The 27,676-nt window shown below is 40.3% G+C and overlaps 1 protein-coding gene across 1 annotated transcript in view; it reads left to right on the top strand.

Annotated features, from left to right (window-relative positions):
• The window catches only part of C6H4orf45 (chromosome 6 C4orf45 homolog), a 110,789-nt gene that overhangs the window by 30,249 nt on the left and 52,864 nt on the right, over positions 1-27,676 (top strand). The window contains exon 3 of the mRNA XM_043972292.1: positions 19,812-19,870. Coding sequence (XP_043828227.1) covers positions 19,812-19,870 — 59 coding nt within the window. The remainder of the gene's footprint in view (positions 1-19,811; positions 19,871-27,676) is intronic.

The raw sequence follows: 27,676 nt of genomic DNA, 5'->3' as shown, positions 1-27,676 counted from the left end.
ACCTAGGAAGATTTACATGATTGAGGCAAAGTAAAGTGAGCAGAACCAGGAGAACATTGTAGATAGTAACAATATTATAATGATGTTCTGCTATGAAAGACTTACCTACTCTGATCAATACAATGATCCACAACAATTTCAGAGGACTCATGATGAAAAGATGCTATCCTTATCCAGAGACACAAGTGATAAACTCTAAATGCAAATTGAAGCATGTTGTTTTTTATTTCCTTTATTTTTTGTAGGGTTTTTTTTTGCAATATGGCTAATGTGGAGATATGTTTTGCCTGACTTCATATGTATAATGGGTATTATATTTCTTCACTACTCAATGGATTGGGGATTATATAAAGGGAGAGAATTTGGAACTGAAAATAAAATTTTAAATAAAAGAATAAAAAAAACCAATAAAACTTTAAATAAAAAAGAATTAATGGAGGGGCAGCTAGGTGGTGCAGTGGATAAAGCACCAGCCTTGGATTCAGGAGGACCTGAGTTCAAATCTGGCCTCAGACACTTGACACTTACTAGCTGTGTGACCCTGGGCAAGTCACTTAACCCTCATTGTCCAACCAAAAAAAAAAAGAAAGAAAGAAAAGAAAAAGAATTAATGTCTCTAACACTTAGGGTATAGCTATTTTCATGAATCTCTTCTATGCTCTTGCACGCTCTCCCCTTCTCCCCATTTTCACCATAGCACCCTGGTTCAGGTCTTTATCTTTTCTACCTGAACAAATGCAACCGACTCTGAACTGGTCTCTAAGAGTTCAGTCTTTCCTGCTCTAATCCATCCTGGATGCAGCAGCCAAAATGCTATTCCTAAAGCATACATCTGACCCTCTGAGATTCTTCAGAGTCCAAGATGTTCTAGGAGCTCCCTGTTGCCTTTAAGATTTAAAAAAAACAAACAAACTCCACTGATTAGCTTCCTAGTGTGGCTTACGCATATCTTTCTAGGCTTACTGAATTTTGGTTTCTTTTCGTCCTCTATGTTCTCACCACACTGGCCATCTTGCTGTTCCCCACGTCCCACATTGCACCTTTCATCTCTGTGTCTTTGCAGAAGCTCTTCCCACACTCAGAATGTCTGTCTCCTCACTTCTGCTTATTAGAATCCATCACTTTCTTCAAAGCTTACTCCAAATACCACTTCCTTCCCCCTAGTTGCAAGTGCTTTCCCTCTGTAAATTGCTGTCTTTTCATAGATTTTTGTATCTAATTTTCTGTGCACATATTTCTCTGCTCTCCCTCCCCACATCTCCTCCCATCCAGCCCCCATAACTTCTCTCATAACACTGTTCTTTAGATCCACCAGAACCTCACACAGTTTCTGACACATAGTGAGCTCTTTAAAAAAAAATAGCTTGTTGAATGAATGAGGCCTAAACAATTTTAAGATCTCTCATTGGTTTGTAGCACCCATCTTTTATTTATTATATTAAGCTTGTAAAAATCTTATTAGCTTAAGCCTGTACAAACCTTGGAAAACCGTTTTAAAAGGTTGTGAGTTTATTTTACAGATAGCAGGGATGTGGGAGGTGAGGAACGTGCCACATCTGATTCTCTTCTTTCACATTCAGATCCACAGCCTGCTGCTTTCAGGACTCCTGTGATATATATCTCTGAGACTACCATTGCCTTCATTTTGGCTTCTGATACTACCATCTTTTTTTCTCCTTTTTTTTCTCTTTCCAAAAGAGCTCTTCTAAAAGAAAAGTTGATGCTTATTTCACAGTAAGGGAGAAATTGGAATCCAATGTTTCTGGTTGGGGAAGGAGCCCAGGTATAAATGGTGGTGGTGTTGGCTGTTGTTCTGTCATCTGATTGTGCCTGGCTCTTTGTGACCTCATTTTGGGGTTTTCTTGGCAAAGATACTGTCATTTTCTTCTCCAGCTCATTTTTACAGATGAGGAAACTGAGGCCAACAGGGTTAAGTGACTTGCCCAGGGTTACACAGCTAGTAAGTATCTGAGACCAGATTTTAACTCAGGAAGATGTCTTCCTGACTCCAGGTCCAGAACTCTATCCATTGCACCACCTTGCTGCCCCTTGCTATAAATGATAGGGGCAATTAATAGGTACCAGCTCCCCAGGAAGAAAAGAAAACATGACCCAGAGAATCCAACTGAGACTAAGAAACATCTGCTGATGCTTACCATCAGCAGGAAGCTTTTTGTGGTTCCATCAATCCCAAGTACTTGTGGGAGGTCAGTTAAATACATCAGTCAAATCACCCTACCAGTAGTATCAGACTCAAATAGAAAAGGATTCCTGCAGACTGCATATTGCCTTAGACAACCACAGATTAACATTATTTATATTGTATTATATTTTTATTTATTTTGTTAAATATTTCCCAATTAAATTTTAATCTGGTTCAGGATGTCCGTGCCAAACATCAATTAATCCATCAATAAACATTTGTTAAACATCTATTATGTGTCAGGTACTGTTACAAAAAGAGGCAAAAGATAGTCCCTGTTCTCAAGGAGTTTACAATCTATTGGGGGAGATTACATGCAACCAAATATATACAAGGTGAGCTATATATACTATAAATAGGAAATAACAGCAGGAAGGCACTGGAATTAAGAGGGGCTGGGGAAGGCTTCCTGTAGAAGATGGGATTTTAGTTGAGACTTAAAGAAGCCAGTGAGATCAATAAAGGAGACAAGGGAGAGCATTTTAGGCATGAAGGATAGTCAGAGAAAATGCCTGGAGCAGAGAGATAGTGTCTTGTTTGTGGGACAGCGAGGAGGCCAGTGTCACTGAATCAAAGAGTACAGGCTGGGAAGTAAGGTGTAAGAAGATGGGAAAGGCAAGAGGAGGTGAGGTTATCAATGGCTTTGAATGCCAAAGAGAGTCGTTTGTATTTGTTTCTGGAGGCAATAGGGAGTTTATTGGGTGGGGGGGTGACACGGTCACACCTGAACTTTAGGAAAATCACTTTAGTGACCGAATGAAAGGTAGATTGGAATGGGGAGAGACTAGAGGCGGGCAGACCCAGTAGCAGTTTCCTACAGCAGTCCAGGAATGAGGGGTTGGCAATGCCAGAGGAGAGAAAGGGGCGTATTAGAGAGAGGCTGCAAAGGTGAGATCAGCAGGCTTTGACAACAGCTTGGATATTTGGTTGGGGGAGGGGGTGGGGTAAGAGAATGAGGAGTGCAGGGTGACTCCTAGGGTAGCAAGCCTGAGGGACTGGGAAGATAGTTTTGCCTTCCGCAGTAGTAAGGAGGATGTGAGCGTTTAGGGGAAAAGATAACGAGTTCTGCTTTGGACATCTTCAGTTTAAGATGTCTACTGGACCTCCAGTTCAACATGTGGGAAAGGCTGTTGGAGATGCCAGGTTAGAGGTCAGCACAGAAATTGGGGCAGATCTGAGAACTATCTGCATAAAGATGGTAATTAAATTCACGGAAGCTGATGAGATCACCTAGTAAAGCAGAATAAAGAGAAATGAGAAGATAGTCCAGGACATCCAGTAGGGACAAGCTTGCTGACTTGACTAGACAGTGGCTCCAACAGGGCTCCTGCATCTGAAAACTAAACGTAATACCTCGCTTAATTACATCCACATTTAGAATAACGTCTGGGTCATCTATTTAAAGTCACGACTTGGGCCCTTTTCTACACATTTATTTTGAAGACCAGATACTTCTGGTTTCCAGACCAGGTTAAATGACCCATAAATTCCAAAACAAAGACATTCAGTTAAAACAGAATAACAAGGTAAATAACAAACAAACCAGGCATAACACACCTTACCTCCATGCAGAAAAGTCAGCCCTCTCCATTTAGGAGAAGGTTAGTCTCCAACAGATGCAGAGAGGGAAGACACTTGGCTTAAAATAATCTTACCAATGTGCAAGTTTAGGGTCTAGAGCCACTCTGCTTGAGCAACTTTCATCTTGGTTTCCTTGTAGTAAATTAAAGAGCCCTGGATCTTCAGAGACAGAACCCCATTAACATTGAAGTGAAGCCTCTTACCTGGAGTCTCCTGCTACCATCTTGATTCCTGGCACCTTTAGTCAGGATACCATGATCAGGTCTAGGCCACTTTCTCTTTATACGGTTGCCATTACTTACTTGCCACTTGCCCTTACATGGCTGCTTATCTCTGCCTTTATCCACAACTCTGCCATCCATAGTGACCCCACTGTTTGCAAGTCTCTTAAAGCATTTTCAAGCTGCAGATCCTCCTTACCTGAGCAGAAGATATAACAGACGAGGCCACTATACTATGGGCTCCTGCACAGCCTCTTGGAAAATATTGTCCCAAGAATTCCTCTAATGAGCAAGTCTCCCTTGGACCCATGCATATGAAAAATGAAATCTGCTAAGATGGCTTTTACAGCTATTCATGGACAGAAAATTCAGCTGCAGCAAGTTGATGCAGAAGTTGGAAACCTTTGTCTAATCTGTACGTGGTGCTAGGAGAAAACAACGTGGGTAAAAATGGCAGCCTGATCACCAAGAGCCAGCAGAGTCCTGGTGCTGAAAGGTGGAAACATTCTAGAGGGCATGACAATCCAATCCCTAGAACCAAGAGCATCAAGGCCTTAGTGGTACTATTTGGGGCCAATTAATACTGTATTATGGCGTAGGGAACTACAAAGCCAAAAAGGTTAAAAAACACCCCAAATGACAGGATTTTGAGTAAAGTAGTTGCAGTTTGGTACCAAGGGCAAGTTCTTCCAAAGTCACAAAACTGTCAGAAAACAATGTGTTAGCTATTTTTTTCTGGCATAGGCAGGAGTAGGTGCCCGCAGCATCTGTTTCCTGATCTTGGCATCCATCCTACTTCCTTAGGCTCTTTCGGGACCTTATCAATGCATTATAAAATTAGAATAATATTTCTCACCTATTTTTAACACTTCACAAGAAGACCTCAGAGGTTATCAGACATATTAGGATCCAGTAAATACTAAATGTGACTGGGAACCTGGTGATTTCTCTTCCTAGCCCTGAGCATGAGTCACTGTATATAACCTTGGGCAAGTTCAATTTAATTCAGTAAGTATTTATGGAATACCTATTATGTGGTCAGCTAGAGCCAGCTTTAGGCAAAATTGTAGAGTAGGCAAAGTTTGCCTTTGGCTTCTCTGGACTCCCCTCTGTGGAGCCTGTTACCTACTTTCATCATTTTCTTCCCAATCCAGGCAAGAAGCATCTAAGTGGAAAGTGTTAGGAGTTGGACCTGAGTCCAACCCCCAGCTATGCTACATCTGACTTGTATGACTTTGAAGCAAGGAATTTAATTTATTTGGCTCTCAGTTTCCTTAACTAAGATAGTTAGGGTTTGACAGGAAGGATTTGAACTAAATGGTATCAAAGGTACCTCCCAGCTCCAAGTCTATGATACTGGTATCCAGGGTTCCAAGATTCCCATCTTTCATATAAGAAGGATAACACGTATAAAACATTCAAGAGACATAATTTCTGAGTAATCACTTTATTAATCATGCTAACATATAATTAATAAAAGGGGTCAGTGACACTCTCCAATGCCAAAGACCCGTCATGGAAGCCATTCATTGCTTTATATGTCCTGAGGATGACAATCAACTCTGATTGGTTAACAAGTAATGCGAGAGAATGAATATTGTAATGAGAAGTGGGCCTTTTCTAATGAGGTGCTGGGGGACATGACTTTGATCATTAATTTACTTCCAAATCACTCCCAGCCTTCACAATCCAATCAAAGAATTTATCCCCACTCAAACCCGGGTAGAACACAATGGGCTTCCCCACTTGGGAAGAGTCTGAACAAGATTGAGAAGAAAATTAATCCAATGTCATTTTCAGCAATGTCTTTCAGATGCTTGCTTGATCTAATAGAGAATAAGGTGACCGAAATGGATAAATTCTGTGTCTCCCCAATATTAACAGTTGCTTAATAATCACTTTGGAAGAAATTGTATCTGATAAAAGTAGCATAAAACAAAGGAGGCTAGTGACTTAATATGACCCATTCCTGGGGTGGGGGGGTGTCTACTTTCTAGACTAATGGTGAAGCTTAACACAAAGGAGGAAATCACTAATGGTAGAAGTCCTGGCATTGTTGCAAAAAAGATTCCTCCCAGAGCCTTTTGAATTAGGCCAGTCCTAAATATAGTATACATAAATATCATATATACATATATATGCATACATATTGTACATATTATTACAAAGATATTCTATATAAATAAGCCAAATGTGTACTCAAGAAGTTTATGATTTCAAGTGGAATAGACATCCTTATAAGAATTTATTAAGTGCTAAAAGGGTGCAGAAAATAAGGGTTGTAGGAACTCAGAAAAGAGAAAGACCATTGTGGGCTAGAGAAACTGGGAAAAGGTTAACTTCTTTTTACATCTGCAGTGTCCCCTACATTCTAGCCTGTGGTGATTATTAAGGAGATATCTTCAAGGTATCCTATATTGGATTATGTAGAGAATTATGGCATTTATTTTGAAAGGAAAAATTGATATTTGCAAATTGCTTTGCAATGTAAGTCTTTCTATGTTATTATTTTATTATATCTAAACGCACAAAAATTGGGTCTTGATTGATTGGTGTTGCCTGCAGTACAACCCCGCTTTAAAAAATAACAACTACCCAGTATCTGAAAATACAATATTGTGGATCAGAGAAATCCTGGGGCAATTAATCGCGTTATAAAAGCATTTTTTCACTTTGCAAAATGTTCTGCCACTGTCTTTCTTTAAATGGGAACTCCCCTAGTGCTTTTCAGTGCTGGTTTTTGGATCATTAACTACTTGAGAGCCCCTGAGGGCTCAAATGTTAATAGCCAACAGAAACTCAAAGGAAATAAAGATAATGTATATCAGAAATCCTAAATTGAGACTACCTTATAATCTGTATTCCGCTAAAATTTCATTTCTCTTGAGAAGACACTTTTTTCCCCCACACATATTATATTGCTCTATTTTTAAAGAACACCTTTAGTGCTTCCAGTAGGCGATGGGTAGCACCTTGTTTGAAGCCAAATTCTCCTTTTGGGCCAAACAGTCTGTTCCAAGCCCCAACACCATACTGTTCAACATAGCCAAGTATCTGGCAAAGGTTTGTCTCTGATCAAAGGGAGGGAGGGAGGCAGAGAGACAGAAGAGCACAAATCCATCACCTGGACTGGAAAAACAGCTCCAAAAACCTGCTCTGTAGACAATGGGTTACTTCTGTTGTTTTTTATGTCTGAAGGACAAGATGATCAGAAAGTGGAGGAACTAAAGAGGGGACGTACGATCCTAGACCCTGAGATATTTCTTTGTTCCAGGGAAGGAATCTTTTCCTGATGGCTCTAGCTGATAATAAATAATACTAGAACTCTTCAAGGAGTCACAGATGTGATTTCATCCCAGTGAGTATCTCTTTTCCTCATGAGATCTCAAAGTTTCTTCAACAATAAATTTACTTCAATGAATATTTATTAAGATGTAGCCCGGCATATTAGATACAGAGCTGGCTTCAGAGTCAGGAAGGACTGGCTTCGAGTGCTGCCTTTGACACATACTAATTGGGCGATTATGGGCAAGTCACCTAACCTCCTTACCCTATTACCTCCCTCCCTTCCCCTTCTCTAAGACTCTTTCATAAATGAGCTCCCAATCTTCATCAATGGAGGGAGTTTCTACTCAGGAGGGCCCAAAACCAAAGCAACTGACCCCCAAAAGGACTTACCATAGTCATGACACTGTGTCATAGAGATACAAAAGTGAAAAACCTGCTAGTCCCTGCCCTCAGAGAACCAGAAACTTTCTGAAGTGTTATGGCTGAAAAAAGTAGTCACATAGGGGCAGCTAGATGGAGCAGTGGATAGAGCACCGGCCCTGGAGTCAGGAGTACCTGAGTTCAAATTCGGCCTCAGACACTTAACACTTACTAGCTGTGTGACCCTGGGCAAGTCACTTAACCCCAATTACCTCACTAAAAAATAAAATAAAATAAAATAAAATAAAATAAAATAAAAAGGAGTCACATCCACTGATGAACCTCTCTAGGCACAGCTGGGCTGGTCACTGAGCCCCTACTCAGTGCCTTTCTAGGTTAAAAGAACCTTCTACAGCTTAGAACCCAGGATCATCTTCATGCAACATTGCATGAAGGAAGGACCTTAAGAAAGGATATTTTTTTTCTTTTTTGGTCCAGACCTATGATTTCATCATTATAGGGAGCTCTTCCCCTCCCAAGAATATTAGAAACCCCTCCCCTGCCATGCTCATCAGCAAGTGTTCTACAACTTAGACTCTGAGAGAGATGCTTGAGAGCATTGAGAAGTTAAGACTCTGTCCCACAGTAGCAGTCAGGGTAAGAGGTAGGTCCTGAACCCAGGTCTTCCAGACATTAAGGGCCATTCCACCCATTATTATGCTGCTTTACCAGTCCATAAAGCTTTCTTCACAATCAACTTGCATACAAAAGGCAATATAATATATGTGAAAGGAATACATTTAAAAACCACGGCTTTTCAAGAGAAATGAAATTTTAGAGAAGTATAGATTATAAGGACAGCTGGATGGTGCAGTAGAATGCTGGGCCTGGAGTCAGGAAGAGCTGAGTTCAAATCCTGTCCAGACATTTAACAGCTGTGTGTCTATAGACAAATCACTTAAACTTGTTTGCCTCAGTTTCCTCATCTGTAAAATGAGTGGGAGAAAGAATGGCAAGGCAAGACTTTCTATGTTGTTATTTTATTATATCCAGGATCTTTGCCAAGGAAACCCTAAATGGGGTCATGAAGAGTCAGATACAACTGAAAAACTACTAAATGACAACAACAATTAAAAGCATTGTAAATGGTCTGTCTGAGAGATTTCATTTTTTTTTTTTGTGCGGCAATGAGGGTTAAGTGACTTGCCCAGGGTCACACAGCTAGTAATGTCAAGTATCTGAGATTGGATTTGAACTCAGGTCCTCCTGAATCCAAAGCCAGTGCCTTTTCCACTGTGCCATCTTGCTTCCCCTGAGAGATTTTTATAAATTGATAGATGTAATAAAATTTACTAGGGTTGGGAGAATTAATATATAGGTACTAAATACTCTATCACTATTTATTTTCTCATGCAAGGACCTATGTTGTTTTACCAAAATGTCCTGAGTTGTCTTTTAACTCTGTATACAAACAAGATTTTATGCTGTAAGAATCACAGAATCTTGGAGTTAGAAAGAGGACTTCCAACAGCACCCTGCATCTGAATAAGAATACCATCTACATCACCTCTGACAAGTAGATGGATAACATCTTTTGAAAGACCAGCAGTGATGGGGACTCCTGCCTTTCAGGCTACAGCATGCCCTTTGTGAGTAGCTCTGATTCTTAGTTCTTCCTTCATTTGGGCCCAGTCTGTCCATTATTGCCTTTTGGCACAAAAGAGAACAGTTCCAAAACCTCTTCTATATAATCGTCCTCCAAATGCTTGAAGGCAGCCTTTATGTTACCTAAGCCTTTCCTCTTCTCCAGGTTGGCTAAAAATATCCAGTTCCTTCAAGCAGTCTTTTTACTGTAGGGTCGCTAGGATTCTCACCGCCCTCATTATCCACTTCCACATACTTTCTAGTTTGTTCTTGTTCATGTCCTTCATAGATTGTGGCATCTAGAACTGAACATGATGACTTTGAGATGGTTAGACCAGGGCAGAATATAGCAGAAATATAATCTCCCGGGGCAGCTAGGTGGTGTAGTGGATAAAGCACTGGCCTTGGATTCAGGAGGACCTGAGTTGAAATCCGACCTCAGACACTTGACACTTAGTAGCTGTGTGACCCTGGGCAAGTCACTTAACCCTCATTGCCCACAAAAAAATGAAAGAAAGAAAGAAAGAAAGAAAGAAAGAAAGAAAGAAAGAAAGAAAGAAAGAAAGATAATCTCCTCCATTCTAGATGTGGCACTCATCTTTAACATCATCTTAGAATGTATCAGCTTTGGGGATTACCTGTTTACATTGACTTAGATTAAGTTTGTACTCCACTAAAAACCTGCCAGTCCGAAGTCTTGGATCACTCCCATCATCCACTGGCTTCCCTCCTACACACATGCTGCTAAATGAAGCCAGAGAGAAATCACAAAACTCTGCTGACTGGGTCTATAGCAAATTTATATCATATAACCTCAACTAAGCCTCCTTGCTTTAAGGCAATCTTTTTATATCTCCCTAATGAATTAACTATCCCACACTCCACAGCAGCTTCTTTAAATCTTTTTATCCCTCCTCAAATCTCCCATGCTTGCCCTGCCCCGCCCCAAGCTGAAAAATCTTTCTTCATATTGCACTGAAAAAATTGAGGCAATTCACCAAGAGCTCCCTTTTCTCCACTCCTCATCTCAAATCATCCAAATGCCTCTACTACTATTTCCTCTTTAACCCCATGTCACTTAATGAGATGGCCCTTCTTTGTGTCAAGGAAAACCCTTCTATATGCACAAATGATCCCATTATATCTCCAGAAGATTATTCCCTCTATCATCCCTGTAACCCTCTGAGAATTATAGCATTAACTATGAAAGGATCAGTTGATATTTGAAAACTGCTTTGAAATGAAGTCTTCTCATGTTATTGTATTATTTCCAAGCTCACAAAAGTTGGGTCTTGATTAATTGTTGTTGAAGCCTAGAGATTAAAAAAACCCTACTATCCAAAAATCCAGTATAATTTATTAGAGAAATTCCGCTATAATTAATCATGTTATAAAAAAATATTTTTCACTCTCGGTCTTTAATCTCTCTGTACCAACTACTACTTCTCTATTGCCTAAAAACATGCCTAACATGTTTCCAATCCTCAAAAAACCCATCAAGTGTTCCACCCATCCTTAATAACTATTATTTCATATATCTCCTGTCATTTGAGGGTAAACTCCTTAAGAGTACAACAGGTACTTCTACTTCCTTCTTTCTCAGTCTCTTCTTCCCCCCCCCCCCTTTTTTTTTGGTGAGGCAATTGGGGGCAAGTGACTTGCCCAGGGTCACACAGCTAGTAAGTGTTAAGTGTCTGAGGCTGGATTTGAACCCAGGTCCTCCTGACTCCAGGGCCGGTGCTCTATCCACTGCATTACCTAACTGCCCCACTCAATCTCTTCTTAACTCTCTAAATTCTGGCTTCTGACTTCCTCATGTAAGTGAAACTACTTTCTCCAGAGTTATTAGTGATCTCTTAATTGCTAAATCTAAAGGTCTTCATTTCCTAAGTCATATCACCTCCCTACTCAGTAAACTCTAGGGGCAGCTAGGTGGTGCAGTGGATAAAGCACCTGCCCTGGATTTAGGAGGATCTGAGTTCAAATCTGGCCTCAGACACTTGACACTTACTAGCTGTGTGACCCTGGGCAAGTCACTTAACCCTCATTGCCTTGTAAAACAAAACAACTCAGTAAACTCCAGAGGCTCTCTGTCACCTCCAGGATCAAATATAAAATCCTTTTGATGTTCAAAGACCTTCATAATCTTTCCAGACTTCTTACACCTTACTCTACCCACACATAAACATACTTTTCAATCCACTGACACTGGCCTCCTGGCTGTTCCATGAACCAGATATTCCATCTCTCTGCTCAGGGCATCGTCTCTGGCTGTCCCCCATGCCTGAAATACTCTCCCTCCTGACTTCCACCTCCGAGCTTCCTTTAAGCCTCTGTTAAAATCCCACCTTTTACAAGAAGTCTTTCCCAGTCCCTATAAATTCCAGAGCCTTCCTTCTGTTGATTGTTTATCCACATGGAGCATTTTTGTACATATTTGTATGTTGTGTTACTCATTAGACTGTGAGCTCCTTGAGGGCAGAGACTGTCTTACTTTTCTTTGTCTCTCCAGCACATGATGATAGGTGCTAGACTGACAAGGACTGATGAATTAAGAGGTAGAAATCTTCTAGTCCAACATCCTTAGTTCTCAGATAAGGAACTAAGACCTAGAGAGGTAAAGAAACCTGTCCAAGGTCATACTGGCTATAGCTGCAGAACCCGGATTTCAACCCAAGTCTTCCAACACTAGTCCATGAGAGAAAATTCAGCTGATGTTCAGTAGAACCTGAGTGCCTACTGTGTTCCTGAGACTTTTTTTTTCTGGAGACTTTAGAAAATTTTGTAAATGACTTCCTAAATATGCCTGGGGTTAGGAAAACAAACCTATAGTTTCTTTTCTTTTCTTTTTTTTTTTTGGTGAGGCAATTGGGGTTAAGAGACTTGCCCAGGGTCACACAGCTAGTAATGTAGTTTCTTTTTGTCTTTTTTCCCCCCACAGGACAATGAGGGTTAAGAGACTTGTCCAGGGTCACACAGCTAGTGTCTGGGGCTGAATTTGAACTCAGGTCCTCTTGAATCCAGGGCTGGTGCTTTATCTACTGCGCCACCTAGCTGCCCCCTAAAACTAGAGTTTCAGTAGCAATACACCGGCCTGCTACTATTTATGTTTGCTTTCTGTCTTGTGTAGAAGTTTATGTACAGGGGCAGCTAGGTGGCACAGTGGATAAAGCACCAGCCCTGAATTCAGGAGGACACTTGACACTTACTAGCTGTGTGATCCTGGGCAAGTCACTTAACCCCAATTTCCTCACTGAAAAAAAAAAACCAAAACACTGAAAAGACAAAAGAAGATATCATGGCTATCTTTCTGAAAGTGGGTATCAGCCTCACAAAGAGCTATTAGTGAATATTTTGTATATATCTTTCCCACAGTCACCATCAGACACCATCTCGGACAACAGATTTGAGTCACTGATGGATCTCATCATCCAACTTGGGGAAAGGGCTTCTTTGTTAAATAAGCATGACTAGTCATTACAATGTCCAAGATTTTTTTTTAACTAGTTGTTTTTTTAAATACTGCAGTACATTGTGCAATGATCAATTATGATGGACTTGGCTCTTCTCAGCAATACAATGATCTGAGACAATTCCAAAAGACTCATGATGGAAAATGCTCTCCACATTCAGAAAAAGAACTATGGGGTTTGAATGCAAATCAAAGCATACTAATTTCACTTTTGGGAGGGATTTTTTGGTGTGTCTTTTCCCTTTTGTTCTGTGTCTTCTTTCACAACATGACTAGTGTGGAAATATGTTTACATGATTGTGCATGCATAACCTATATCAGTTGCTTGCTGTCTAAGAGAGGGGGTAATGGGAGAAAGGGAGAAAAAATTTAGAACTCAAAACCTTATTAAAAATGAATGTTGAAAATTATCTTTACATGCAATTGGAAAAAAATACTATTTGCCAATTTTTTTTTTTAAAGTACTGCCATACATTTGCAGATTCAAAGAAGTTAATGCTTTTCTCCTAAAAGTGTTGTAGGGAGAAAACTGAAGGAATCTGATCCAGTATTGAGTGAAACGGGCCCATCTTATTTTACTATCAGAATTTAAGAAGAAAGCTGATTCTTGCTCAGGATTCAGCATTGTCAGTGACAAGAAGCCACATATAGCAAGCAGTCCCTTAACATAACAAATTCCCTTCAACTGGGTTTTTTGCTTTCCAAATAGCCTATGGCTGAGTCCTGGTGTCAAAAGTAAAATTTAGGGAGCACATAACTGACTCCATTTTGTGCAATGTTGGCTGTTATTATGCAAAATGTACTGAATGTCTCCTTCAACACCTCGCTTCCCCCACCACTTTACAGTTATGGGAGAAAACTCTAAAGGGCTTTGAATAGTCCCTAGGAAGTCACCCAATTCGCTTTATCCTGGCTGATGGGGTGCATTCTAGGAGCTTTACAAATGTTGATTAACTGACCAAGAAGATGATGTATCTATTGGTCCACTGTAAATGGCTATGCTAAAGAATACACTTTTTTCTTTTGTAATAATTTAAACATCCTTTTTCTTTTTCTAAAAATGTACCTTTTCCTGTCTACGTGCCCTACCTCTTCCTGGCCCAAAAAACTGCTTTGTAAGCCTGTCTACGTGACCTACCTGATCTTTCTTAGCTAAAACTCTGGGTCAAGTAGCCCAGAGGAGAGACATATTCTATGCATGCATGCATGCATACGTGTGTGTATATACACACAAATGTTTCTATATGTATATACGCGTGTATATACACACATTTACACACATATGTGTGTGTATATAATATGTAGAATTGTAAGACACATCTATCACCTATTGACGGTACATACCCTTGAGTGAATAAACAAAATGCAATATACCTGTCTATCTGTAACCTATGCTGGCTAAGTGGCTAGCAAGGACCCCAACAATGCTCCTAACACTGGCTATAGATCAATAACTGGTTTTATCCATGTCTATCTGCTTCAGTTCTTTCCAGATATTGCTATAGCACTTAAGAAATTCTGGGAATTACAGCGTCCCTTGGCGAAAGCTGAGTATCTGGATGATTTGCACAAATCCCATGTTTAGTCTCTTTGCAAATAGTCGATATTGTATTAACTCAGCAAGCTTAAAGGCACTGCAGTAGAAAGAGATAATGTGACCACAGCATCATAAATGTTGGCAGGAGCTCAAGCTTGTGTGCATTTGGGGGCAGAAAATGAAGCAAGGTTCTCTGCCTTATTTTTTTTTTCTTTCCCTTTTGGGCAAGGGAAAAATGCAATGCAAAATTTGTGCATCACACATTGAAATATTCCGAAATTAATGTTGTGTTTTTACTCTAAATAGAAAAAAAGGATCTACTTCAGATGTTCCATTCACAAGCACTACTTTGTGTTTCCTTTGGCTCTTTTCAGATAGCCAGTCTTCAATAGACTCCATTCTTAGGGAGCAACAATGGGAGGGTCTTTCTTGGGCTGTGGCAAGTCTGGGGTTAACTACAATATTTAGCAAACTGAACCAAGTAAAGGAGGAGGTATGGGGGGCGGGGAGGAGGAGAGAAGAGGGAATTAGCATAAGAAAAGGTATCCTCAAGGGATTTTCCACTCAAATTTGTTTTAAGGCAAAAGTTTGAGGTAGTTCTGTTGGAAAGATGGAATACACATTCTAAACAAGCAAGTTTAAGAGCTCTTGAAATTAATATGACTACTATTTATTCTAGAGGTAGGAAAAAACCCCATAGATTTGCAACTCATTATCTGATTTGCAATTAGAAAAGCCGACATTTATATAGCGCTTTCTAAGTGCCTAACTAATTCTTTTGAGTCTAATCACTATCCAGAGAATGCAGGTAGAGCTAGCTTTGTTATTTCCATTTTACTGATAAAGAAATGGGGTTTCAGAGAAATTACGTGATTTACCCTGGTTCACAAAGCTATTTTGGGCTGGAGGTAGGAGTGAAACCCACCCGCTATCATATGTGTCTCTAAAATGATTTGAAATATTTGAGTCAGTTTCATACTCAGATCATTTATCTATTTATTTATTTACCTATTTACCTATTCATTCATTCATTCATTCATTTATTTATTTTTGGTGAGGCAAATGGAGTTAAGTGACTTGCCCAGGGTCACACAGCTAGTAAGTGTTAAGTGTCTGAGGCTGGATTTGAACTCAGGTCCTCCTGAATCCAGGGCCAGTGGATACACTGCAACACCTAGCTGCCTTATACTCAGATTATTTTGAAGAGCTGTTTGTCAACTCAGCAACCAACAAAGCTATTCAAGCCAAAATTATGTTCAGAAAGGATATTCTCTAGGAATTCATGAATAAAGTGGAAATGGATTGAGTTCAGAAGTGAAATTCCCTTGCCTTGAACTCATGTCCGTACTTTCTAAGTGGAATGAGGTTCACATTTCTGCAAACTAATTTAACTAAGTTGCAAAAAAAAAAAAGTCCATTATTTTCCAAAATTTACCTTAACAAGTTATGTCTAAATTATAGTGGGAAGTACCAGTTTGTGATTTTGTTAGGAAATATCTATTTTTGGAGTTACCACGATGACTGTAAATTTCAAGGTAGAGGGTCAGCCATGAGTTCTTTAACACAGTCAAGTAACTTGTTTCTATGGAGATAGTGGTGTGCTATTTCCAGAACTGGTTTTTACCTAGGTGAGGCCATTTCAGAAAGCAGCAGAGAAATCTGCATTTTAATCCCTAAACTTCGCTTATTTAACACTGCACTGAACACAAGAGTCTAAATGAACCAAAGTTTTCATTAATAAATTAAGATAGCTCAGAGAAGAACCAGTTTACTTTTTGTTGTTGTTGTTGTTGTTTTCAGGGCAATGGGGGTTAAGTGACTTGCCCAGGGTCACACAGCTAGTAAGTGTCAAGTGTCTGAGGCCGAATTTGAACTCAGGTACTCCTGACTCCAGGGCCGGTGCTTTATCCACTGCGCCACCTAGACTCCCCCAAACCAGTTTACTTTAGAGTAAAAAACATTTCAAGAAACTTATATCACCCTGGACATCTGTAAAAATCTGTAAGATCGAAGCCAAAAAACAAACACCAACCCCCTCATCAAAAGACCGGATATAGACATCATTTTGTATCTCTCAGGAGCCTTAGATTAAGATGATGCAAATAAATAGTGGTCACCAGAAAAAGCAAGCTCAAGGAAGACTGTCTTAAAAATAAGAAATGTTGAAATTGTTGAAAGATTTCAATTCAACGCTGATGCTGAAATCACAAATTAAAGTACAAATTCAGCTTTCAATGAAGCAGAGTCAAGAATGGTGTGAGGGGAAAAAAATCTTTACACTCAGTTTTCTAATATCTACAGCACAATTAGTTCCCTTCAGATTACCTATAAAGAGATGGAGGGGGGAGGGAAGGAGTCACTTTCTCATGCTTCCACCTTTCCCCTATATCCTCCATTTAAGGAGGTGGCCCTAGGCAGCCATTTTATCACTTCTCCCCCAGCTGCAGTTCTTTATCATCCCACCCACTCCCCCAACCGGATCCTCTTTCTCCTCCCCCTTTTCTCGGTTTCTATTGTGAGCTCCTTGGGTCAGGGACTTTTGCTTTTCTTTAGCACAGTGTCTGGCATATTATAGGTTCTTAATATATGTTTATTGATTGACTGCAACTGACATATTCCATCCACCTGTAGTTCCCCTCTGCTGCTGGAAGAGGACAAGTTTTCAGGTCTTACCTTGAAACAGGTAACTGAATAGAGTTTTCTTCACTTAATTTTTTTGTTTTGTTTTGCGGGGGCAATGAGGGTTAAGTGACTTGCCCAGGGTCACAGAGCTAGCACTTATTTAATTAACCCACTTCCCACTAACAGAAAAAGCTTCCAATCCAAAAATACTAAATCCCCTACCTCATTCTAGCAGCCTGGAGGGGAGTGCCTCTAAGCCTGAGCTCCATCTTTGCCTAAGAACTTGTTTTGTCTGTCCCTAGTATGAGGAGGAGAGAGGGCCACTGATAACCCATGAAAGGCTACTGGGGATTGGAATCAGCGATACCAGGGGATCTAGGTAACCTTTCTGCACCTCATCTTCTGATATTGACACAAGATGACCGGCTTTTTTTTAAAGGTGGTGAAGCTCTCATACATTCAAATATAAATGCAAAAACACATTCCCACGCCCCAAAGAAATAATTTTTGCCTACATTCGTATATCTACTAGGGTTTGAACAAAGGCATGAATATATACTTCCCAGTGTTCTGTGAAAGACAAACGATTTGATTCACAACTCTTTCATTATAAACCTAATGAATATGAAAGTTTTGTAATGCAAACGGGAAAAGAAGATCGAGCTTTTATAAGTTTTTTTTAAGTGCATATAATACATTTAACACGATAGCATGAAAACCACCATGTTTCTATGCATTCCCAGTTGAGCTCTTCTCTTCTTTTTTTCATCGTTCCCTCTTTGATCCAGCGACATTGGCCTCCTTTCTGTTCCTTGCATGAGGTCCTCTGTCTCCCAACTCTGGGAATTTTCACTGGCTGTCCCCTATGGCCGGAAGGCTTGCCACCCTCATCTCCACTTTCTGACTTCCCTGCTTTCCTTTTAGCTATAGCTAAAATCCCACCGTCTACAAGGAAGCCTTTCCCAAATCCTTTAAATTCTAGTGCCTTCCCTCTGTTGATTGTTTCCTATTAATCCTTATTTGTACATATCTTTTACATGTCCTCCCGGTTAGATTGTGAGTTCGCTGAGGGCAAGGACTGTCTTTTGCCTTTCTTGTATGTATCCTTAGTGCTTAGCACAGTACCTGGCAAATAGTAGGCAATTAATAAATTTTGACTAACTACTACTCAACACCTCTCTCCAATAAAAGACGTCCCTTTTAACAAATAAGTATAGTTTTGTTTTTTTTTTTAAACCCACGCATTGACCATATCTGAAAATGAACATTTCCCGGTGATTACTACTCACTGTCTAGATCAGAGTTCTGAAGTCTTTCTATTTTTAGGAACTCTATTTTCTATGAAGTCCCAAGTTCCAAGAGTTGGACTGGACTGGCTTCACAACTGGGTCAAGAATTGCATAGGTTTCTCTTTGTGCTGTAAAAATTGAGTATCTAAGATCCCTGTTGACTTCAGAAGTTCTCAGACTGGGAATGGCTAAAGATATACCAAGTTAAGACAGGTGATTTGCAAGAGAATTCTCCCATAATAGGACCCCAAGTCTGTGAGGTTATTAGTGCAGTCCTCCTTTCAACACCGAATTTATAGTGCTTCCCAGGTTAAACTCATTACCTCTAGCACCAAGCTGCTAACTCAAGTCCTGGTCGACAACACCTCCCTCAGGCTCCTTTTCACTTTGATTGGAGGGCTGGAGCGTGGAATACCAAATTCTCCCCTCCCCGTGCCTTCCTTTATAGAAGGCAGAAACAGGATATTCTCGGCTCCCCTCAGCGTCTGCTGCTCCCCTTAATTCAATGCCATGAAACCAGATGTCCCCATTCCTGGTACCTCTTAGTCTCCTCCCAACCCTGCTTTTCTCCTTCCATTAGATGGTGTAAGCTTCTTTGAGGTCAGGGATTGTCTCTTTATTAATAGTATCTCCCCCCAAAAATAGTGTCCCCAGTGCTTAGCACAGTGTGTGGTGCATAGTAGGTGCTTAATAAATATTTATTGGATTGGAGATGTTGAGAGAGAACCATAATCTCTTTTCATTTTAAATTAGATCTTGATGCTTTTAATGGAAAAGGGATGAGATGAGGACATTTATAAGATGAACATAAGGGCAAGAAATAATGGGACCAAGTTGAAGAAAAGTGTGACAAAATTTAGAGCACCCTAGATTATTAACATAGGAGATAATTTTTGTAGATGATCAAAATTGTGAATAATTGCATATATTAGTGAGTTTGAACATTAGTCTCTACCCTATAGTGTGTCATCAAAACACAATGTTTTGGAAATTAAACACTATATATGGTTGTCACTAAGTTTCCTGCCCTACCTTATCCTTGAAGAAGGAAACTCCAGATGTGGAAATTCCCTTCTCTAGTGTGGGTCAACAACTCTTCTATAACTTACAGCATTGCCTGGAGACACTGAGACATTAAGTGCCTTACCCATGGAATAACCATTGTCTAATGTTCACCTTTTTATTCAATAAGCATTATGAAGCATATAGTATTGAATATTTGTACATCTGTTACAGATGTGCATCTATCATCTCCCCCACTCTGCCCCTGCTGTTTTACTTACCTTTTTTTCTCCCTGAGCATCTAGCATGGTGCTTTGCACATAGGGAAGCTTTAATAAGTGCTTGCTGAAAGCATGCAAGCACAAATGAATAAACAAATGTATTTTTCCTTTTAATTTTTCTGTCCAGGAAATGAAACTCTGGTTTGCTTGTATCATCCTCTATCCTCTGGTTTTAACTTGAAATAAAATTCAGATTTTCCTCTTTTGTTTTGCAAACTACCTCTGGGATTTCCCACCTTTCCCTCCCTTTCCACTAGAAAAGTCTTGGATTCAGGCAGTAATTGTGATATGTTATTTTGTTCCATGTACAGAGAGGAGAATTTCGAAGATTTCTGGAGGACACCATCACTCATCGGTACCAAAATCCATGGTAAGTATTTACTGATATATTTCAAACCCTCCTGAGTTCATTTGTGCATGCTTTCCTAAATTAGAGATACAGGAACAAAATGTTGATCAGTTTTACCATAGAAGTCAATTATCTCCTTTTTTTTTATATCAGCTAGAGGAGGATAATGGTATGTTATTTGTTTACCGTTAGTTAGCATTTGCTAAGCACCTAACATTTTTGCTAGGTTTTAATAAGGAACATAGGAGAATAGACAAATGATGCAATATCATGTCAGGAGCTCTGGACCTGGGAGGGGCAGGTTGGGGGATGGGTACTTGGATTTATATATTAGCTCTGCCATTTGCTATGCACGTGACCTTGAACAAGTGACTTAACCTCTCTGGGCCTCTCAGTTCCTCTACTGAAAAATGAGGCTGTTAGCCTCAAAGACAGATCTCTAAGTCTATGATCTAGGGAAAGATGGAGGAGAGAAGCTGAGGTATTGGGTGTAAAAAAAAATTATTAACTAACTAATCTAAAATGGAAAATTATATATAATTGGACTTATGAAAAATTATGATTATATGAAAAAATATAGGTTTAGGAAAATTATAATTGGGCCGTAAGGCCTGCCGCTGTCGCCATTAAGATGTGAGAATGTTTTGAATGACTAGGGCTAATTTGGGGTCTAATCTGACTGGGGTACTTAATCTGGGACTATTGACTAACTGGCTATCTGACTGCATTTAATTTAATATGGGCCGTTTATAAAGTTCCACCACACTGCTCCACTCCCAAATTGATAAGCAAAATATTAAGAAGCCTCTTAACTAAATAATCAAAGCAGAGTTAGTTTATGAGATACTATTTAAAATTAAGAATACAGGGAAATAAAATGTACAACCTGACTGCTTTCCTGCTGTCTCTTTCCTACCTGCAAAACTTCTTGAATACAATAAGGGCTTTAGCCGCCTCTCGCCTCAGGGCACTCAGGTACTTTATTCTAACTCTTCTTAACCTTCACTTTCTCCAGCCTGTACCCTGTGCTGACCGCTTCTGTGCTCTCCGCTGCCTCCTGTTCAGTCTGTCTTCTGCCACCTTTGCTCCTAGTCCTGCGTTGCTGTTCGTCTCATCGCCCCCCCCCCCCTTTCTAATCTCGTCAACCGCCCTCTTGACCTCTTCTCAGCCGCCTGTTTCCTTGTCCAAACGGACCGGTCCTTGTCCGCCCCCTTGCTGTCTACCTCCCAGGTCTATATATACACCTTTTTTATCTCCACTCAAATCTCGGGGCTTTCTGGGCCCCCACAGACCAAGCTAATCTGCAAGTCAGGGCTGCGGCTGGGGCTGGGGTGGGGGGAGGAATGCTCTAGCATCACGTGCCTCACCAGAGCCCAGCCTGGACAAGCCCGATATCTCTGGGATCCCTCCGCTCAGGTCGGAGGGAGCTGGGGCTTTTTCCCCCCAGCTGTCTGACCTGGTGTCTTGTACAGCCCATGGGGCTTTTTGGCTCAGCTGAAGCTGAGGAGGAGGGGAAGAGACCCTGAGGGCCTAAGGCTTTCTAATCTCAGCCTAAAGGTAGGGTCCCCAAATCAAAATAAATTTCTACATGGGTTAGGATGGAGCATAAAGTAGAAAAAGGGAAGCTGAGCTCTTTAGTATATCAGCTGGCTGGGCCAGAGATTGGCTAGCTGTTCAGATTCTCTTGGTAGAAAAGAAAAAGCAGTATTAAATTATTTCTGTAAAAAATAGACTCATTTTTCATGCTGCTGGCCTAGAAACCATCATTAATGGCTCATCTTGGTTAATAAAGGTAGCCCTGCTGAAGTCACACAATGGCTCACATTTAAGTTGATTTAAAGCCACCTCTACACCCCACACTAATCATCTCTAACTAAACTCAAGATATGTTGAGGATTCATCCCAGAGAGTAGTGTTTTTACCAGTTCACAAAATTAGAACCGCCAAAGGTTCTTGCATCCTAAAACTGGTAACATTTTAAAAACAACACTTTGGTTCTTCTTGCATCTTCTTTCTTTTTCTCATGACTTCCTCCTCCTCCCTAGATCCCTATCCCCACTGCAGTAATAAGGTTTTAGAGGTAAGGAAATAAACACTGCCATTGAGGACCAAATGTCAGTCAGATGTTAGAAGTGCAGTTGGGAGCATCATCAAGCAGGAGAAAAGCCAGAGTTAAAGGAAGCCTAGGTGGTAACTGAACTCAGAGGGCCTAGAAGTGGCCTGGGCCACCATTTAGGGTCTTGGACAAGTGAGGTAGTACACGTGATTGAAAATGCTTGCCTATAAAAAAAAAAAAAAAAAAAAAAAAAAAAAAAAAAAAAAAGAAAATGCTTGCCTAGAGGCCAAACCTTCCTTTTTGTCAGCTACAATGACCCCACACTATTTTGGTTCTTAAGGAGTACAGGAGCTATGTAGAAGTATCTACAGAACTTGTGACCATATTGGAGGGCTGGACAAGGAGAGAATTCAAGGTTAAAGTCGATATAGGGCCAGGGTGACTAGGAGATGGATCGTATTCTTAACCTAAATGGGGGAGGCAAAAGGAGTTTTTTTAAAACATGGCTGCTAAAGTCACTTTGCTTTATTAAATCTTTGTGTGTGTGTGTGTGTGTGTGTGTGTGTGTGTGTGTTTGTGACCTCAACCGACTAGAAATACGAAAAAATAGAAATAAGCCCCAGCCAGCAGCCTCAAGGCTGACCCTATGTGTGGCCCCTGCAGCAGCTTTCCATGAGTTGCCAAGGGACAGAGAAGGGATCAGCTGGCAGAATCATGGTGGATAGGAGAGCATGGGTGAAGAATTTAGGTCCCACATAACCTGTGCTCTAACCTTCATCTTCCCAAATTCAACTGTGTTATCCCTGTGAGAATAAACCCTCTCTGTCCAGTCACTCAAGTCCATATGTCAAGGAGGGCTGTTCTGTAAGCTGAGCCCAGGGAGTATTTCTTAGTTTAGAGGTTGCTGGTAATAGGCATGGATGGAAATTGTAGACCAAGAGTTGGGAGAGTGACAGGGACAGCAGAGAAAAAGATGCTGGTCCTCTACTCCTCGCCTGATCCTGATTTTTTCAAGCTGGGAGGTTTGTTGGCCAGCTCCTCCTCTTCTTCAGAACCCTCACTTCTCCTCCTCTTCTTTTTGCTTTTGTTCTTGCCTGAAGAACTCTCATCACTTGACACAAATTCTCTGCTCCTGAAGCTCTCACCCAGTTGTTTAGACAAAGACTTGAACGAGCCTTTAGAAGGTGTGGAGTGGGATGATGAATTTCATTTTGACCTATCAATTTTGAGGTGATAGTGGGACATCTAGGCAGAAATGGCTAGAAGCATGGAAGAGAGATGTAGCTTGAAAAATTATAGCATAGTGGTAATAATTGGGTGGTAGGGAACCATACTTATCATTTCACTGGCATAGGAAACTACTTCTAAATAAACTCCCTCTACCAGCACAGATAAGGTTGTATGGCATAGTCTTAGAGAGTTTCCTCAGACACTGAAATGTTAAGCAATTTGCTTAGAGTCATGCAGACAGTATGTGTCAGAGGCAACTTAAACCTAGGTCTTCTTAGCTGAGACTGATTCTCTGACCATTCATAGAAGTGTTATTCAGAGTCATGAGAATGGATAAGACCTTTGAAAAAGAGAGAAGGTAGAAAGAAGAAAAGAGGGTTGTGGACTGAGTCTGAGTATATCCATCCTTAGGAGAAATGTCCGAAAGATAAGAGAATCAGTACGATATAATATCACTGAAGCCAAGCAAGATGAGTTTTCTAAGCTGGGAGTGGTCAGCATAAGTGAATGATAAAACATTATTTTCTTTTTTTAATAGTATTTCCCCCAATTACATGTCAAGACAATTTTTAGCATTCATTTTTATAAGATTTTGAGTTCCAAAATTTTCTCTCTCCCTACTCTCCCCTCTTCCAAAAATGCTAGGCAATTTTATATAGGTTAATACATGTGTTATGATGTAAAACATATTTCCATATTAGTCACAATTGTGAAAGAAAAAACAGATCAAAAGGGAAAAACATTAAAAAAATAGCATGAGTAAAAAAAGTATGCTTCAATCTGCATCCATATTCCATCAGTTCTTTATCTGGATGTGAATGGTATTTTCCTTAATGAGTCCTTTGTACTCATTTTGGACATTGTGTTGCTGAGAAGAACTGAGTCTATCATAGTTGATCCTCACACAATGTTGTTGATACTGTGTACAATGTTTTCCTGGTTCTGCTCATTTCACTTTGCAACAATTTGTACAAGTGTTTCACGTTTTTCTGAAATCTGCCTGTTCATCATTTCTTATTGTACAATAGTTTTCCATTATATTCATATACCACAGATTGTTCAGCCATTCCCCATTTGATGAGCATCCCCTCAATGTCCAATTCTTTGCTACCACAAAAAGAGTAGCTATAAATATTTTTTGTACATGTGGGTCCTTTTCCCTTTTTTATGATATCTTTGGGATACAGACTTAGTAGTCGTATTGCTAGATCAAAGGTTATACATAGTTTTATAGCTCTTTGGGCAGTTACAAATTGCTCTCCAGAATGGTTGGACCAGTTCACAACTCTACCAACAATCTATTAGCATCTCAGTTTTCCCACATCCTTGACAACATTTATCATTTTTCTTTTTTTGTCACATTAGCCAACCTGATAGGTGTCAGGTGGTTCCTCAGAGTTGTTTTAATTTTTTTAATTTTTATTTTAATTTTTATTTTTGGTGAGGCAATTGGGGTTAAGTGACTTGCCTAGGGTCACACAGCTAGTAAGTGTTAAGTGTCTGAGGCCGCATTTGAACTCAGGTCCTCCTGAATCCAGGGCTGGTGCTCTATCCACTGCACCACCTAGCTGCCCCCAGAGTTGTTTTAATTGGCATTTCTCTAATCAAAAGTGATTTAGAGCACTTTTTCATATGCCCATCTATAGATAGCTTTGATTTATCTGAAAACTGCCTGTTCATATCCTTTGACCATTTATCAATTGGGGAGTGGCTTGTATTCTTATAAATTTGACTCAGTTCTCTCTATATTTGAAAAATGAGGCCTTTATCAGAGACACTTGTAAAGTTTGTTTCCCAGCTTTGTGCCTTCCTTCGAATCTTGGTTAGGTTGGTTTTGTTTGTGCAAAAGCTTTTTAATTTAGTATAATAAAAATGATCATTTATAAAGTATTTTCAAGGCAGCTAATTGGCTTAGTGGATAGAGCCCCAGGCCTGGAGTCAGGAAGCCCTGGGTTCAAATCTCATCTCAGGTACTTAACAGCTGTGTGACCCTGAGCTAGTCACTTAACCTTGATTTGCCTTAATCAGCAAAAGAAGGAAATGGCAAATCATAACCACCACTTAGAGCTCTATGCTAAGCACTGGTGTTACAAATTGAAAAACAAAGATGATTCCTGCCCTCAAGGAGCTCACATTCTAAAAGAGGAAACAACTCACAATTGAGGGCTGTGGCCAAGGAAGGGGCACTTGGGTGTAGAAAGCTAGGGTATGGTGTGTAGGGCTCTTGAAAAAGAAATTGAGACACCTCATCCAGAAGCAAGAGAAGAGCTGATTTAAACATGGGGGGGAGGGGGGGAAAGGGGAGATGCATGCAGTAGAAAAGTTGAGAAAAGGACTGACTCAGGGATAAAGTATTCCACGTCCACAGAGCTGCAGTTGCCCCACCCTAACTATGGCTCTTCAACTAAAGGGATAGAGCTAGTGATCATCATGGCAAATGAAGGGCCTAAAGGAACGAATCACATCAAGAAAGTGTAACAGTGTGTTTGTGTGTGTGGGGGGGGTGTTCCTTTTCACACTTGGCATTCCCAGAACAGCTACCCTCAAAAAGGTACCCTGTGGATTCATATCCCCACAAAAGTATAGGTCACAAGCCCCATCCACTTCATGTGCTAATCTTTTTCTTTAGTCAGGCACAAAGCAAAGTCCTTTTATGAAACACTACAGTAAAAAAAAAAAAGTGATAATTGAACATTTTCTTCATATACCTGAAGTCCAACTCTCCCACAATTATCATTGCTGATAAAGGTGGAACACATTAGGCCAGAGCACACATTTAGAGAATTTCACAGGTAGGGAATATATGTTACCAGGATCCAGAAGCGGAAGAGGTACTCACGTTTCTAAAGCTGCAGGATCCCCTAAATCTTCTGGTGTTATCTGAACCTGCTTTCTGCCCGTGTTGGTGTCTCCCCTGGGTGGTATTGGATGATCTCATGGTGGCTATTTGGTGTGGGCACCTCTGTTTGGGGATTGCTCCCTCCAGTCAACTTCTCGGCTTCATCTCATGAGAACCACTTTTTGACAGATCAGGGCTCCTCACTGCTAAATGACCAAGAATGGTGGCTCCTTAGTCAAAGCCTCCTCATTCAATTAACAAAAGCCAGGCATGGTGTCCCCAGGCTAAGATTGCCTTTCCTTTTCCATGGGGTTGGGCTCCACTCCTTCCCTGGCATAGCAGCCTGCTCCTGCCGACCTTCTAAGCCAACTTTGGCTGCAAAATAATCCCAGCCTATTCTTTTGTGGGTTCTGCTGCTTCAGGAATTGCCCAATGGCATTATTTGGAGGTTTTTTGGAGCAATTGCCTTTCCTTTTCAATACCTTCCTTATGTCTGCTGAGTAGATTACTGTCCTCTGTTCCAGAATTACTGACCTAGGACTAGAAATTCTTGGGATCCTCTCTGACTTAGCACAAAAATCAATTAGAGCCCCCACCAAAGGTTAAATAGGTAAGTAAGGTCATTTTTCTCTTCTGTCCTAGGCACATTCTTGTCTTTATGACATACCTATATCAGGAACAAAACTAGTCACTTTGGATCTCACTACATTTTAGGAGACAGAAAGGCTTTCTGGCTCCCAAATGACAAGTGTTTATAGGGTGATTGAATTTAAAGATGTAGGCAAAAGGAGGCAAGAGAAGATTTGTAGCAATGGCCCAAGCCTGAGGATTCAACACAGAATTTGGAGGAATATTCTACTAAGGGGTATAAAGCAAAATTATGGTTTGGTCCCATCCAACAGCTCTTCCAAAGACAAGAGGTTTTTTATAGCAGTGTTTCACTAGGCCATGTTTTCTCTTTGCTTCACTGTTTCATCATTTCCTTGATCTCAGTCAGGATAGTGAGGACAGAAGTCAGAATGCTAGGAGTGTAGGAAAAAAAGGAGTGCAATAGAACTATTTTCCATTTTGGCTGAAATTCTTTTACCTTACTTATCTGAGAAAAGGTAAATGACCCAGCAGTTTTACATGAGCTTGAATGGTTTTCTTAATTTGGGCTGGGTGGATTGGCCCATTTGCAAATAGTCATATCTGTCTGTAATTGAACTAGTTTCTGAATTACAGACCAGTTTTAACTTGAACCAGAGATGAGTGGAGAAAAAAGCTGAAAAATGACCAGCTGAGATAAGAAAGAAATGACACCATTTCCAATCAGATAAGGAGAGTTACAACAGAATGTCCTGATAGATAATGGACTGGCAGTTTTTTGAAGCGTGTAAATGAATTCTCTGGAACGGACACTTGATATTGACAAACATGGTCATCTCCTCTGTGTCCTTTACAATGATATCATTGCTCAGACCAGTAACCCTTTTGTTTCTCTTGTTCCCTAATTAAAGTAAAGCTTGCTTTTGTAACACATGTCACTGCACTTTTGAAAAATTGGTCAGAGCTGGGTATCTCGCGACCACTTAACTCTCTATTGGAGAGCAAAAAACACCTCATTCTGGCAAATATAAAGGCCTCATTGATTAGTAAGCAGTTGAACACTAGTATCATCTTGTGACAGTAGGTTTTTCTAAAACTGCATTGTAGTAGATAA

The sequence above is a fragment of the Dromiciops gliroides genome, chromosome 6, assembly GCF_019393635.1.
Source record: "Dromiciops gliroides isolate mDroGli1 chromosome 6, mDroGli1.pri, whole genome shotgun sequence".
Lineage (NCBI taxonomy): Eukaryota > Metazoa > Chordata > Mammalia > Microbiotheria > Microbiotheriidae > Dromiciops > Dromiciops gliroides.
The sequence above is the reverse complement of the archived record's forward strand: the minus strand, read 5'-3'. Positions and strand labels throughout refer to the sequence as shown.